Below are 15,051 nucleotides of genomic sequence, written 5' to 3'. Positions count from 1 at the left end.
TTATTCGGGAGTGGAAAAATTTGTGCTAAGAGTAAAGGAGAAAGAAAACAGGAAAAAAGAGTGGTTTAATAAAAGGTGTATGATAGCAAAAAAAGAGAGAGAGACACAGCATGGAACAATTGGAGAAAGAGAGGTAACAACAGAACAAAGGAAGAATATAAAAGAACTAGAAATGAATACACAAGAATACGCAGAGAAGAAGAAAGGAATTTTGAAAAAGGTATAATAGACAAATGTAAGGATGAACCCAAACTGTTTTATAGATTTGTTAATGGCAAACTGAAACAAAAGGAAGGAATCACCAAACTGAAAGTAGAAGGAGAGGTCTATAAGGATGTGGCAATGCAAGCAGAAATAATGAACAAACGTTTCCAGTCAGTTTTCACTGATGAAAAGGAGTTTGTGGAAGCAGAGGTAGTGACTAGAAATGTAGTGATGAAAGATATAAAAGTGGAAGTACAGGAAGTGTATAAACTACTGAAAACTCAAGATGTAAGGAAAGCCCCAGGACCAGATGGAATCTCTAATTGGGTACTGAAGGAATACAGAGAACAACTGGCAGATAAGATTCACAGTTTGATTGTGTGTTCTCTGGAAGAGGGGAAAGTGCCTCAAGAGTGGAAGATGGCAAATGTGGTACCAATTTATAAGGGAGGAAACAAGGAAGAACTCCTGAATTATAGACCAGTGCCTCTAACCAGCATGGTCGCAAAATTGTGTGAAAGAATTCTGAAAGATAGATGGATAAAATATCTGGAAGAGATGAATATTTTGGCTGATAGTCAGTTTGGATTTAGAAGTGGAAGGCCATGTGTTTCCAATTTGTTGAGTTTTTACTCAAGAGCGATTGACGTGCTTCAGGAAAGAGAAGGTTGGGTGGATTGTGTGTATTTAGATTTGGAGAAGGCCTTTGACAAGGTACCCCATAAGAGACTAATGTGGAAACTAGAGCATATAGGAGGACTGAAGGGGAACCTCCTAGAATGGATGAGAGACTTTTTGAGAGACAGACAAATGAGGACAGTAATAAAGGATAAGATGTCTGGATGGAGGGAAGTAACAAGTGGAGTCCCACAGGGCTCGGTGTTGGCGCCAGTAATGTTCCTGATTTACGTAAATGATATGGTAGATGGAGTGAACAGTTATGCAAGTCTGTTTGCTGATGATGTAAAGATCATGAGGAAGGTAGAGGTTGAGGAGGATTGCAAAATGCTGCTGGAGGATCTGGATAGGATACATGAATGGAGCCGGATGTGGGAAATGAAATTCAATGCAAAGAAATGTAAAATATTGGAAATGGGTCAAAGTACCAAGAGGCCGTCATTGAATTATTTGATGGGTAATGAACCAATCACAAAAGCAAGAGAAGAGAAAGATTTGGGTGTACTGGTCCAGGACAGTTTGTCACCTGAAAAACACATTAACAAGACAGTTAGAGAGATGTATAAACTCCTGACTAATATAAGAGTAGCTTTTCATTACATGGATGAGGAGGAGATGAAAAAATTGATAGTGGCCATGATTTGCCCCAGGTTGGAATATGCAGCAGTAGTGTGGTCCCCACACAAAAAGAAAGATATAAACAAGATTAAGAGAATACAAAGAACAGCAACCAAGATGGTCCCCAGTCTGGCAGATCTGTCGTACAGAGAGAGGCTGGAAAAGCTGGATTTGCCATCCTTAGAAGAAAGGAGAAAGAGAGGCGACATGATTGCAGTGTTCAGGACCATGATGGGAGTAGATAAAATTGACAAAGAAGATCTGTTTTTATGGGATAAGAGAGTAACAAGAGGACCTTGATGAAACTGAGGAAGCCAAGCTGCTTGAAGGATATCAAGAAATATAGTTTTCCTTATAGATGTATATGTTAAACAGTAGATCTAGTAAGCACAGAGGATAAGCAGACTCATGTAGACCACAGGAACTTTTCATTCAAGTGACCACCCATACGGCCAGCCTCACGCCTTCCCCTCCATCCTTGCTATGTAAACATCATTGAATCAAAACAAAAGCGCACTGACAATCATGGAATATATAAAAATACAAACATAAAGTAACTATTATTGTTAATCAATATTTAACACATTCCCTGTCATTAAAAAAAAATAAGGTAAAATATGTACATACATTGGTACATATTAGCCTACAACAAACCTCTCGACACAGCTTGTATCAAAGGCTTAACATTGGCTCCTTTCTTGGTCAAACTATCTGAAATTTGAGAGCTAGATTCTAACCAATTCATACACATTTCTTCTGGGGTGAATCATTTGTTTGATTATGGCCAAATCTATTCTCAACCTCTTCTCTGCCACATTTTTTGTGGAGTGTACATTGTCATACAGTGATTTGTTGTCAACATTACAAATTATTGGAAACTTATTCACAAGGCTCCCATTATACAAAATATCAGAAAGTATTTGACCAAGATAGTAGCTTGCATCAACAGCTTCACTAGCAGCAAGAGTCTGTGCTGCTAATGAGCTTTTCACCACTCTTTTGATCTTTTTCGACTCCCATGATAAGACACAGGTTCTCCCATTTTCTCCCACAAAAAATGCTACATAGCCTCCTGCAGTAGATGACCTATCAGGTAGGTTTGCATGAGAGGCATCACTATATGTTACAAGTTTACAATTCTTCAAGTTGCCTAAAGTTGGAAAAAGTAAGTTACAGTCTTCATTATTCAGTTTTTTTTAACACACTTATTAGCTTTCATTACATCTTCAACTTGAGGATGCTTCATATTACAGCTAAGCTCTAAGACATCATAGCTAATATCAGGTCTGGTCTGATTACTCATCCAACCAAGTTTACCTATCAGACTTCTTAGTTCCTCTGTTTCAGTTTCATTTAAACTGTCATTCCTGTTGCCACCTTTAGCTGTAATTGGCTTTACTTCATTCATATAAACCTTCTGGTCAAGAGAAATGCCCTGTTCACTTTGTTTTAAGTCTAGTCCAATGTACCTGAAAGCCTTCACTGACTACTGTCCTATCTTGAACCTTTCCTTGATTCTGTTGATCACAACATTCTCAAATAATTGTGTTCCTCCCCAGATAAAATCATCCACATGCATAAGTAGGAGACCTGATAGTTTATTGTTATCGTACCAGTAAAAACCTGCAGGGTCAGCCTTGACTTGAACACAACCCAGAGTGTGAAGCAACTTTTTTACAGTAAGATACCACTCTCTCGAGGCATCATTCAGACCATAAACACATTTCTTTAATTTCCATAAAATCTGGCCTGATGAGTCTACTTCTCTAGGCGGTTTTAAATAAACCTCACGATGGAAATCTTTACTCTGCAAAAAAGCTGCCTTCACATCAGTGGAATTACATTGCCACTGATTAGATGCCATAATTGCTTAGAATATCCTTAGAACCTCTTTACTAACTGTGGGAGAATCGGTTCTAATGCACCCAAAATCTTCAAATCCTCTTGCAACTAACCTGGCTTTAGTTACAGGTTTACCATGACAGTCTTGTTTTTCAGTCACACCCATACACACCCACCTTACAGACACACTACTTTGTCCTGTGTTAGGAACTTCTTCATAAACATCAAAATTTTTCCAGTTTTCTAATTCTCTCTCCTTGGCCTCTGCGATTCTTTTCTCATTACAATCATTAGAAGTTATCATACATTCTCTTTCACTCAAAGCCTCCTTTTGGACAATATCAGCATCACATGGTATAGAGGTCCAGTCATCTACTGCCCTAGACCAATCTAGAGAATAAGGATCACCATCATCAGGTTGAAAGTTAAACCAGTACTTCTTATCAGTTGACCTTTTTCATGCATAATTTATGACAGTCCCTGACTTCCACTCTGAAGAACCAGTGGGTAGGTAAGTCACTCTTTCACCAGGTTTGGGTAAGGATATTCGGTTTCTCTCTATCATTCCTTCACTATTGGTATTGAATTCATCTGTACCACTTATTAGATCTAAATTTCTTTCATCACATTCAGCCTCACTTTCATCATTCATATAATTTATGCCTACATTCCCATTAGGTTTGGCATTAGTTACTTTGTTACTCAGTTTATCTGCATCTACATCTTCATTTACTATATTGTCATCCTGAATCATGTAGTCACTTTCAATCACTTTTGAAGCATGAACCCTAAGCAAGGAGTTGCCATGCATAATGGATACTACTTTACTATTTTGGCCTATGACAACCCCAGGGCCCTTCCACTCATTGTCCTCATCTCTCTTATAGTATACATATTCACCATTAGAAAATATCTTTCCTGATGATCTTACTTGATGTCTTAGTGCACGTTTTACTTTTTCAGAAGTCTCAGACATCACAAAAGCTCTTCTGGCAGAGTGCAAAGCATTTAAATGTTTTCCAAAAGTGTCACTGATTGTTGTACCTTCTAGAGCTGGTGGATCATCATCTAATATACATGGGAACTTTGGGTTTCTACCATATACTAACTGATAAGGACTGAAACCATTACACATCTGTAAACAATTCTTGGCATGGATAGCCCAGAAGAGGGCTGTAGCTAAATCACAATCAGGCTCATCTGCTATGATTTTCCTTACCATATCATCAACTTCTGCATGATTCCTTTCACACAGCCCATTACTAAAAGGACTGTAACCTGCAGTATTTACTACTTTAATATTAAGGTTCTCACGCATATCTTTGAACTCTTGATTTGCAAATTCTCCACCACTGTCTGTCAAAAATTTCTGGTGGCAACGTAAACCAGTCCCAATCCACAACCTTATAACCTCATCAATAATGGTCTTATCTTTACAGTACAGAACACCTGCTTTACTGAACCTTGTGGCAACATCAATAAGGTGCAAAAAATAAATCTGGCCTTTCTTCCACTCCTTCAAATCCATTGCTACACGTTCATTACATCCCGAGCAAGAGGTAGACTTGCTACTGGTTTAGATGGAGTTCTTTTATATTTCTTACAAATATCACATTGCTCAGAAATATTGTCTACTACTTTTAAATACTCCTCATCTTGAATACCAGCATCATTCAAAAGAAGTCTTAACCTCCTAGCAGTTGGGTGACCAAACTGGTGGTGCAGTTTCTTTACATTCTTTCTTTTGTTCTCTGCTGTGTCAACTTTTTCTGTCATCATTATTTGGTTAACATTTACTTTAGAGGTGGTGTCAATCAAAGGGACACAGTAATGACCACAAGGTGTACAATTCAACATCACATTTTTTCCAAAAATCTCAGCAGAGTTATTACCAAAATCTAACTTGATTTTTGCTTTCATCATGGATGGCATTCCCAACAGTAAAGGAATGTCTTTATCAACAACATCTGATAAAATATTGACACTCTTCCCAGCAATTATGCATGGAAATTGAATCTTCTTGAGTGAAGTTACTTTCTCTCCATCATCAAATTTAAATACTGTACTACTGCTAGATTCTTTGACTTTTTTTAAGCTGTTTTCATTTAGCGAGCTTAAATAACAATCTATCCAGTCTTTACCACATACAGTAGACGTACAAGCAGAGTCAAGTACTGCACAGTTGAAAGATTCAATTACCAAAGCTCTCATTTTATCATCTTTCATACCATTATCCACTATGAACACAATATCTTCCACATTCTCTCTGCATTCACCCTCAGTCACATTTACATGTCTTGATTGTTTCCTGTCTTGAGCAGATTTCTTTCTGTGAGGACACTGGAGGCATAGTGCATAACTGAATCACAAATTCTACACCTTGTAGGATTACCATCTCTATCTAGAGGATTACTTCTCCTAGGCCATACTGCTGCAGCATTATCTTGCCTCCAATTTGATGACTGAGGTTTATAAAAACTACCAGTACCAGCACTTTGTGACACATTTCCACTTTTCTTAGGTTTCCAAGATATATGAGAATTCCTCACAGCATTTACATCTTCTACCATTTCTACCGGTTCAGGCTTAATACTAATCTTTGTCACCTCTGTGCAGATTTTAGATGTAGGTGTCATTTCCTGACCAAAATATTTCTTCAGGCCACATTTCATTTGAAACAACAAATCATCTTTCTTTTCAAAGTCAGCAGCTGTCAAGACAATTTTCCTGTCATTAGAATTTAAACCTGCACCATACAAAAGCTGCATTGCAAGAGCAATCTCTGGTATTAAAATTTTCTGTCTCTTAAGTTGGCTAACTTTTCTGTCAAATTCTGTTACATATGCAGATATATCTTGGCAAGAGTTCCTGGAAAATCCTACAAAATCAAAATAGGCCTCACATACAGCACCTAGGTCATCTTTTTGGTAGCTTTTATCTAATGCCTTTAGAATTTCTTCAACACCTGTATCACTATTTATGTTAACTTCTTTATTCTGTATGGCAAATCTTACTTTTTCTCTGGCCCCAGTGGGGTCACCTATGGGAAGCGCCACCATAACCATGCGCCCCCTCCTCTTCTTTGGGGTGTTGGTCCACTCATCCCACAACTCCACCTCGAATTTCCAGTCATCGTAGGATAATACATTCGAATCACAAATTGGAGGACCCCTTACTTCTGTCTTCTTGTCACTGGAAGCCATGACCCTCAGCTCTACTGAACTTTGAAAATTTGAAAACTTAACTCTGCAGCGATGCCGTCTCACCACTCATTAGCCAGACTCCTAGTCATCACTCGCCGACAGGTTACAAGGGTTAATCGACTCTATGCTTACAACCACGCTCTGCTACCAATTGTTAAACAGTAGATCTAGTAAGCATAGAGGATAAGCAGACTCATGTAGACTACAGGAACTCTTCATTCAAGCGACCGCCCATACGGCCAAATCAAAACAAAAGCGCACTGACAATCGCAGAATATATAAAAATACAAACATAAAGTAACTATTATTGTTAATCAGTATTTAACAGTATAGACCTGTGGAATAACCTGAACAAAGAGATCGTCCAGTCAAAAAACTTAAACGAGTTTGAAGCTAAATTTGACTTATTGAGAAACAGAGACAGGACCCCACGAGCGTAGCTCATTTCCTGTATACAGTAAACCCTCCAATATCCGACGTAATAGAGCCATAGGCAGGTCCGGATAGTGGTCCTGTCCGGATATTGGGCCCCAGCTCATGGACTTGTACTTATGAACCCTAACTCAGAGAAACACCTATACAACTCCCTCTGGACATGCATAGCACCTATTTAAGACCCAAATCACACCAGTAAGGCACATAAAAGACTGAAATAAATGCAAAAGAAGCATAAAATGAGGTTTTTGAGGTAGGTTCATACAATATTCAACATTCTGGGTACTTACAAGTCCCTGGCTCCTGGACTGGTACTTATGGACCCTAACCTAGCCTAACTCAGAAAAACACCTTCCTACTGCACATGCATAGCTCCTAACACCCTATTCACACCAATAAAGGACATTAAAGAGTGAAATGAGGTGTTTGAGGTAAGTATAGTATGGAAAAAATTACGGTATGAAACATTCTGCCTACTTACAGCAAGTCCATGGCCGTCTCGATGAATAACCACCTCCTTTCGGACTCTGACAGTAAGAAGGATTTCCTGAAGCACTTGCAGTACACTGTTCATGAAGTCTTGCACTGAACTTAGTCAATCGCACTCAGAAGTCCGTTCTCTTCACAGTGCGCACTCTTGTCTAACTTATGCTCCATTGTAACTTACTAAGTGTTGCACTCTGCACTTTAACTTTTCCCACTCTTCTAACCATTTTCTAAAACAAAAACAAACAAGTCTATTTACGTTAAATTTAGTTCAAAAATTGTCTTTTCACTCACAACTGTAAATCCTTAACACAACGCACTGTTTTTTTCACTGCACAACACTGTAAATTCCCGTGTGGTCTTGTGGAGAAATTCTTGCTGTTTAATCACTGTCAGAGTCCAAGAGTATCACTGGCAGGTGACCTAGGGGTGCGTCGCTGGGTCGTGGTGATGGCGTACCCACTGCAGACGACTCTGAAGATAGATGCAAATTCACGTCGAGCGGTGACTCCACCATGGCTGATGTGCTGGGCTGTGGCTCAGAGCATGAGGGCCTGTCTTAGGGAGGCAACGGAGTGGAGCCAGGGCTGGGCACAGCAGGGGTCACGGGCCTGAAAAAGCTGTCAATCGTTGATTGATGCAATGAGCGACGATTCTGACGATTGATGATGTGCTGCCTGAAAGCACGCACTTCCTCCAGAAGTCCCAAGGGCCTCATCTCCCTGTCGCAGTCCGGGTGTTCCAGGTAGTCAAGAATGAACTCTAGGTGTTCCCGGAGTTCGGTCAGCTTGGGGATGGCTGGAGTAGTGTCATGCTGAGAGGAGTCCGCATCATCATCGCCGTCCTCGTCGGAATCTTCAAGCTGGGTACTGACACCTGCAACTGAAGATGCAATCTTGATATCAGACAATGTCTGATACCCAGGATCGCCCTCGTCGTCATCCAACCACTCACGCACATCGTCCACATCAACATCGTTGCCATGCATACGTAGACGTGCATGGAAGTCATCCACGTCAAAACCTAGGAAATCGTACTCCACATCCGTTCCGAGAAGCAGACGAGACCAACCATTTTCTAGAGTCTTGACAGGGACTTCCTTCCATGCACTGGCCCAGTTGTACATTGCAGACTTGATGTTGTAGCGGCGAAGGTTTTCCAAAGTCAGCTGGCCTCGCGTGTCCCGTCCCTCCCTGCGCTCGTCCTCATCCTCGAGAACAACCATCACCTCGTCCAGGAACTTCCTTCGGTATAGGCGTTTTGTTGCCACAATCACTCCTTGGTCCATTGGTTGGATGAGAGCAGTCGTATTAGGTGGCAGAAACATGCACCTAATCCGGCCATTCTCAGCCACCAAGTCCTTGTCGCACGTGTGGGCAGGTGCATTGTCGAGGAGAAGGAGGGCCTTTACCTGGTCGCGTGGGATTCCCAGTGTCTTCGTCTGGTAATGTATGACCTCCTTGATGAAGTGGCGGTGGAACCAGTCTTATACCTCTCCACCCCATCCCTCCATCTCATCCTTGGCCTCCCCCTCCCTCTTCCCCCCTCCACCTCACTCACATACACTCTCTTCGTCAGTCTTTCACCCTCCATCCTCTCCACATGGCCAAACCACCTCAGTGTATTCCTCCTAACGTTTCCTATCACATCCACATCCACACCACAACGCTCCTTTATATTCTCATTTGTCAGCCTGTCTCTCCATTTGACTCCACAGGCTTCTCTTAAATAACTCATTTCCACTGCTCTCACTCTTGACTTGTGTCCTTCCAGCAACGTCCAAGCTTCACTTCCATACGTTAGAGTTGGTATCACAATATTGTCATGTAGTAACTTTTTCACTTCCATGCTCACTTCACTGCTTCTTATAACTGCTTTCAAGGAACCAGCAACCTTTCTTCCCTGCTGTACCTTTTCAAGCACTTCACCCTCCAAACCTTCATACTTACTCATCACACTACCCAAGTACTTAAACGTCCTCACATTGTCCAATTCTTCACCATCCAACCTTGCTGTACATTCACTGACTTCACCTCTCTCAAAGACCATCACTTTACTCTTCCCTACATTCACCTTTAGATTCCATTTCTTACACACTCTCCCAAACTCATCCACCAAGCCTTGCAGCTCTCCTTTGTCTTCACTCAACAACACAGTATCATCTGCAAACAACAGTACAGGGAGTTTCCAAACACTACCCTCTCTCACCAGGGCCACTCCAACATCCACTTCCCTACCTTGTACCTCTTTTATTACCCCATCCATTTACAGCTTGAACAGCCATGGAGACGACACATCCCTGCTTCAACCCAACCTTCAAAGAGAAAAATTCACTCAGTTCACCATCCACATGCACTGCAGCCTTAGCACCATCATACATACTCTTCACAGCATTCAACAACTTCCCATCTACTCCATATATTCTTAAAACTCTCCACAATCCTTGTCTATCCACCCTGTCATATGCTTTCTCCAAATCCGTGAAAGCCACACGAAACTTCTTTCCCTTCTCTAGAAACTTTTCCACTAAAGATCTAAGAATGAATATCTGATCTACACAACCTCTTCCCTTCCTAAAGCCTCCCTGTTCTTCTCCAACTAATTCCTCTGTTCTTTCTGTAACTCTGTCAATAAGTATCCTACCATACACTTTTCCTATTATACTAAGAAGACAGATGCCCCTATGATTACCACACACTTCTTTTTCCCCTTTTCCTTTGTACAATGGAATAATTATACCTGACTTCCAATCCTCCAGAACTCTACCTTCCTCCCAGGCCAATCTGCACATTTTCCACGTCCATTCTACTACTATCTCTCCCCCATACTTCAGCATTTCACCTCACACTCCATCAATTCCTGGGGCTTTCCCCAATTTCACTTTCTTCATTGCTTCCACAACTTCTATCCTACTGATTTCTTCCTGTCTTCTCACCTCCCTCCTCCTCCCAGCAATTCCCCAGCCACTTATACTCGCATTACTTCCATCCTCTATGTTCAGCAGTTCCTTAAAGTGTTCCCTCCATCTGCTCCCTTTTTCTCCCTTCTCCACTAGTAATCTACCATTTTTATCTTTCACTCCCCTGCTAACTTCACTTCCACCCTGTCTTATATACATATATACTGTATATACATATATCTATCTATCTATCTATCTATCTGTGTATCTATCTATCTATCTATCTATGTATCTATCTATCTATCTATATACATATCTATCTATATACATATATATATATATATATATATATATATATATATATATATATATATATATATGTATTTATCTATCTATGTATCTATATACTGGTATATATATATATATATATATATATATATATATATACAAAGGAAAAGGGGAAAAAGAAGTGTGTGGTAACCATAGGGGCATTTGTCTTCTTAGTATAATAGGAAAAGTGTATGGTAGGATACTTATTGACAGAGTTAGAGAAAGAACAGAGAAATTAGTTGGAGAAGAACAGGGAGGCTTTAGGAAGGGAAGAGGTTGTGTAGATCAGATATTCATTCTCAGATCTTTAGTGGAAAAGTTTCTAGAGAAGGGAAAGAAGTTGTATGCGCATTCATGGATTTGGAGAAAGCATATGACAGGGTGGATAGACAAGGATTGTGGAAAGTGTTAAGAATATATGGAGTAGATGGAAAGTTGTTGAATGCTGTGAAGAGTATGTACGATGGTGCAAAGGCTGCAGTGCATGTGGATGGTGATCTAAGTGAATTTTTCTCTTTGAAGGTTGGGTTGAAACAGGGATGTGTCATGTCTCCATGGTTGTTCAATCTGTACATGGATGGGGTAATAAAAGAGGTACAAGGTAGGGTAGTGGATGTTGGAGTGGCCATGGTGAGAGAGGATAGTGTTTGAAAACTCCCTGTACTGTTGTTTGCAGATGATACTGTGTTGTTGAGTGAAGACGAAGGAGAGCTGCAAGGCTTGGTGGATGAGTTTGGGAGAGTGTGTAAGAAACGGAATCTAAAGATGAATGTAGGGAAGAGTAAAGTGATGGTCTTTGAGAGAGGTGAAGTCAGTGAATGTACAGCGAGGTTGGATGGTGAGGAATTGGAAAGTGTGAGTACGTTTAAGTACTTGGGTAGTGTGATGAGTAAGGATGGAGGTTTGGAGGGCGAAGTGCTTGAAAGGGTGCAGCAGGGAAGAAAGGTTGCTGGTTCCTTGAAAGCAGTGATAAGAAACAGGGAAGTGAGCATGGAAGTGAAAAAGTTACTACATGACAGTATTGTGATACCAACTCTAACGTACGGAAGTGAAGCTTGGATGTTGTTGGAAGGACACAAGTCAAGAGTGAGAGCAGTGGAAATGAGTTATTTAAGAGGAGCCTGTGGAGTCACATGGAGAGACAGGCTGACGAATGAGGATATAAAGGAGCGTTGTGGTGTTGATGTGGATGTGATAGGAAGCGTTATGAGGAACACACTGAGGTGGTTTGGCCATGTGGAGAGGATGGAGGGTGAAAGACTGACGAAGAGAGTGTACGTGAGTGAGGTGGACGGGGAAAGAGGGAGGGGGAGGCCGAGGATGAGATGGAGGGATGGGGTGGAGAGGTATATGAGAGAGGGGGGTGTGAGTTGGGAGCAGGGGAGTGAAATGGCAGGGGACAGGGCGACTTGGAGGCGATTTGTTTGTGGCCACCCCAAACGGGATTGAGGCGTCTGGCAATAGATAGATAGATAGATAGATAGTATTTATCTATCTATTTATCTATCTATGTATCTATATACTGGTATGTATATATATATATATATATATATTATAGAAAAAGAGAGAGAGAGAATCATATATAAGAAAGATAAGGTACAGTAGAATTTGAAGTTGCTTGTGCTGTTTTTGTTGATGATACTGTATTGTTAAGTGATGTTAAGTTGCAGTTGCAAGGTTTGGTGATTGAGTTTGAAAGTGTGTGTTAGAAATGAAACGTAAAAGTGAATGTAGCAAAGGGTAAAGGTATGGTCTGTGAGCAAAATGAAGCCATGGAATGCACAATAAGGCTAGATAATAAGGAAATGGAGAATGCTCGTGCATTTACGTATCTAAGTAGTCTGATGAGTAAGGATGGAAATTTAGAGTAATCAAGTGCTTGAGACGGTACAACAGTCAAGAGAGGATGTAAGCGCAGTGAGAGCAGTCAGTCAATTAATCAACCAATCAATAAGGGGCAAATGCCGCAGTGCGCATAAACTCACTCACCCTCTGACTCTGCCCATGTGAGTCCCTTGACTCTTCTCCCTGTATCTCCTAACTGGAGTGACAGCAGCGATAGGGAATAATGAAGTAGGCATGGAGGTAAAAAAAAAAAAATAATAATAATAATAATAATTGCATGAAAGTGTTGTGATCACCACACTGACATATGAAAGTGGAGCTTGGATTCTATTAGAAGAACCTAAGCAAAGTTAGAGTAGATTAGTGTAGTGGATATGAATTATTTGAGAGGAGCATGTGGAGTTAAGTGAAGAGAGAAAAGTGGAAGTAAAGGAGCACTGTGGTGTTGATGTGGATGTACTGGAAAGCAATAGAAATAACTTGAGAAGCTTTGGCTCTGTGCAGTGATTGGCAATGAATATATGTGTGTGTGAGGTGGGGATTGGGTAGAGAGGTATATGAGTGCAGGTCATGTGAGTTAGAGAGGGACAGCCTGATGGTGGAGGACAGGATGACATGGAGGCAAGTTACTTGTGGCCACCCCATTTAAGAGTAAGGTATCTGGTTATAAATAGATAGGTATTAAAATTCATCCTCTGTTCATGTTAAAAGTATCCCTCAGCTACAGATTACTCAAGTTTTGAAACCACCTGTACTAGTAGAGACCTGATCTGCTACTGTATACTGGTTTTTGGCAGCTGTTGATGGGCAGGTGATCAACTGGATTGAGAGCAAGGCATCATTTGGTGATGAAGAGAGCCACCGAGGCTACCTTAGGGACCAGTTCTGGAGCTACTGGAACAGGTAAAGCTCAATACTTTATTTTGTTTACCGTAACTTGATGTAGATTTTCATCATGTTGCAGATTATTTATTGTAGCTTGCTTGCAGAGTGAGACCATACTGCAACTCTGCTTCTTATCCATACCACTTCTTTGTGGCTAGCAACATATTCAGGTCATTCTCCTGTTACAACCCAGCATTGCAAATGGAGAAGGCATTTTTCAGCTAAGCTGAAGTGGACAGAGTATAACACCTGCATGTAATCTTTGGCCCAACAAAATTTTGTATACTGTAGGTATTATACAGCATCCTGTAGGCACAGTATTATACAGCATCTCCATTTTTTTTTTTTTTTTTCCAAGGCTGACTCAAAATAACTGGCAATACCAGAACACTCTTAACCCGCCCCATCCCAACGTTTTTGGACCTTTTTTTTTTTTTTTTTTTTGGCTCAAACATCCGCTTTTGGTGAGAAACATCGAAAATTCATAGAGAAATCGCTCACCTGAGGTTTAAAATACCGGATTTAGGTGCGAGTACTTCCTTACCTGACTGGGTTTTCTAACAGGCTGACACCAAAGAAAACGAGTTCTATGGGAGGGTAACTATTTTATCCACTCATAAACAGTATTTATTTATTTACTTAGAACGAATTTATATGTAGTACAAGAGTATATTGGTTTTCAAACAGTAATATAGGCATTATAAGCATTGTTTCACTCACTAACTCATCACCATTCATGACCTTTTTTTTCCCACATTACCTGATCATCATTTCTGACTGTTTCTTCCTCTAAACTTTGTCCTCCACATTGTCATCGATTGGGGAATCACTCTGGCCCTGAATGTCTTTATTGGCCAGGTCACTGGTAACAGGTGAATTGTCGAGACAATGGTGTGCAGGGGGGGGGAGAGGTTATGTGGTGTAAGGTATTGTTCCTGCTTGGCATCTTGTAGAGGAATAGAGGAAGGTGTCCTGTGTATACGTGCCAAAAATCACTCGCGAAATCACTCGCGAAAATTGAAAATTGTGCAAATTAGGGACCTTGCAATGTTGCCGTGTTAATTCACGTCGCCGGGACAGCGCGGGTTAAGTATAAATGATATTGTATGCTGATGATGGAGAGGATGGAGAATGAGAGACTAGCAAGGAGAATGTAAGTGAGGTGTAGGGGGGTAGAAGGAGGAATAGGCCAAGGATGAGATGGAGGGATGGAGTGGAGAGGTATATAAAAGAGGGAGGTGTGAGCTGGGAGCAGGTCAGTGAAATGGCGAGAGACCGGGTGACATGGAGGCGATTTGTTTGTGGCCACCCCTTACGGGATTATGGCATCTGGCGGTAGATACATAGAGAGTATGCTGATGACTTGTTGTTGATTGCAGAGAATGAAAGGGGAGCAGAGGAGGGATTTATGAAGTGGAGAGACGGAGGGGAGCTCAAGGGTTTGAAAGTAAATGTGGATAAAACAAAAGTGATAATATTTAGGGCTGCTAGCAGTGTCAGAGCAGAAGGAGTGTGGCCATATGCAGTTTGCCACAAAGGTGTGGGAAACTCCATCTTGTGCAGTGTTTGTGATAACTGGGTGGATAATACATGAAGTGGTGTCAGAGGTAGGCTGCAAAATTCTGT

At 40.9% G+C, this 15,051-nt stretch overlaps 1 protein-coding gene across 1 annotated transcript in view; it reads left to right on the top strand.

Moving 5' to 3' along the window:
• The window catches only part of LOC145391976 (CDAN1-interacting nuclease 1), a 186,816-nt gene that overhangs the window by 131,658 nt on the left and 40,107 nt on the right, over nt 1–15,051 (top strand). Inside the window, exon 8 of the mRNA XM_080266488.1 lies at nt 13,338–13,443. Within this exon, the coding sequence (XP_080122614.1) occupies nt 13,338–13,443 (106 nt within the window). The remainder of the gene's footprint in view (nt 1–13,337; nt 13,444–15,051) is intronic.

This window comes from Coenobita brevimanus, chromosome 20 (assembly GCF_032717465.1).
Source record: "Coenobita brevimanus isolate Jiangsu-jjx chromosome 20, ASM3271746v2, whole genome shotgun sequence".
Classification (NCBI taxonomy): Eukaryota; Metazoa; Arthropoda; class Malacostraca; order Decapoda; family Coenobitidae; genus Coenobita; species Coenobita brevimanus.
Note: the sequence above shows the minus strand (reverse complement) of the source record. Positions and strands in the feature narration are given on the sequence as shown.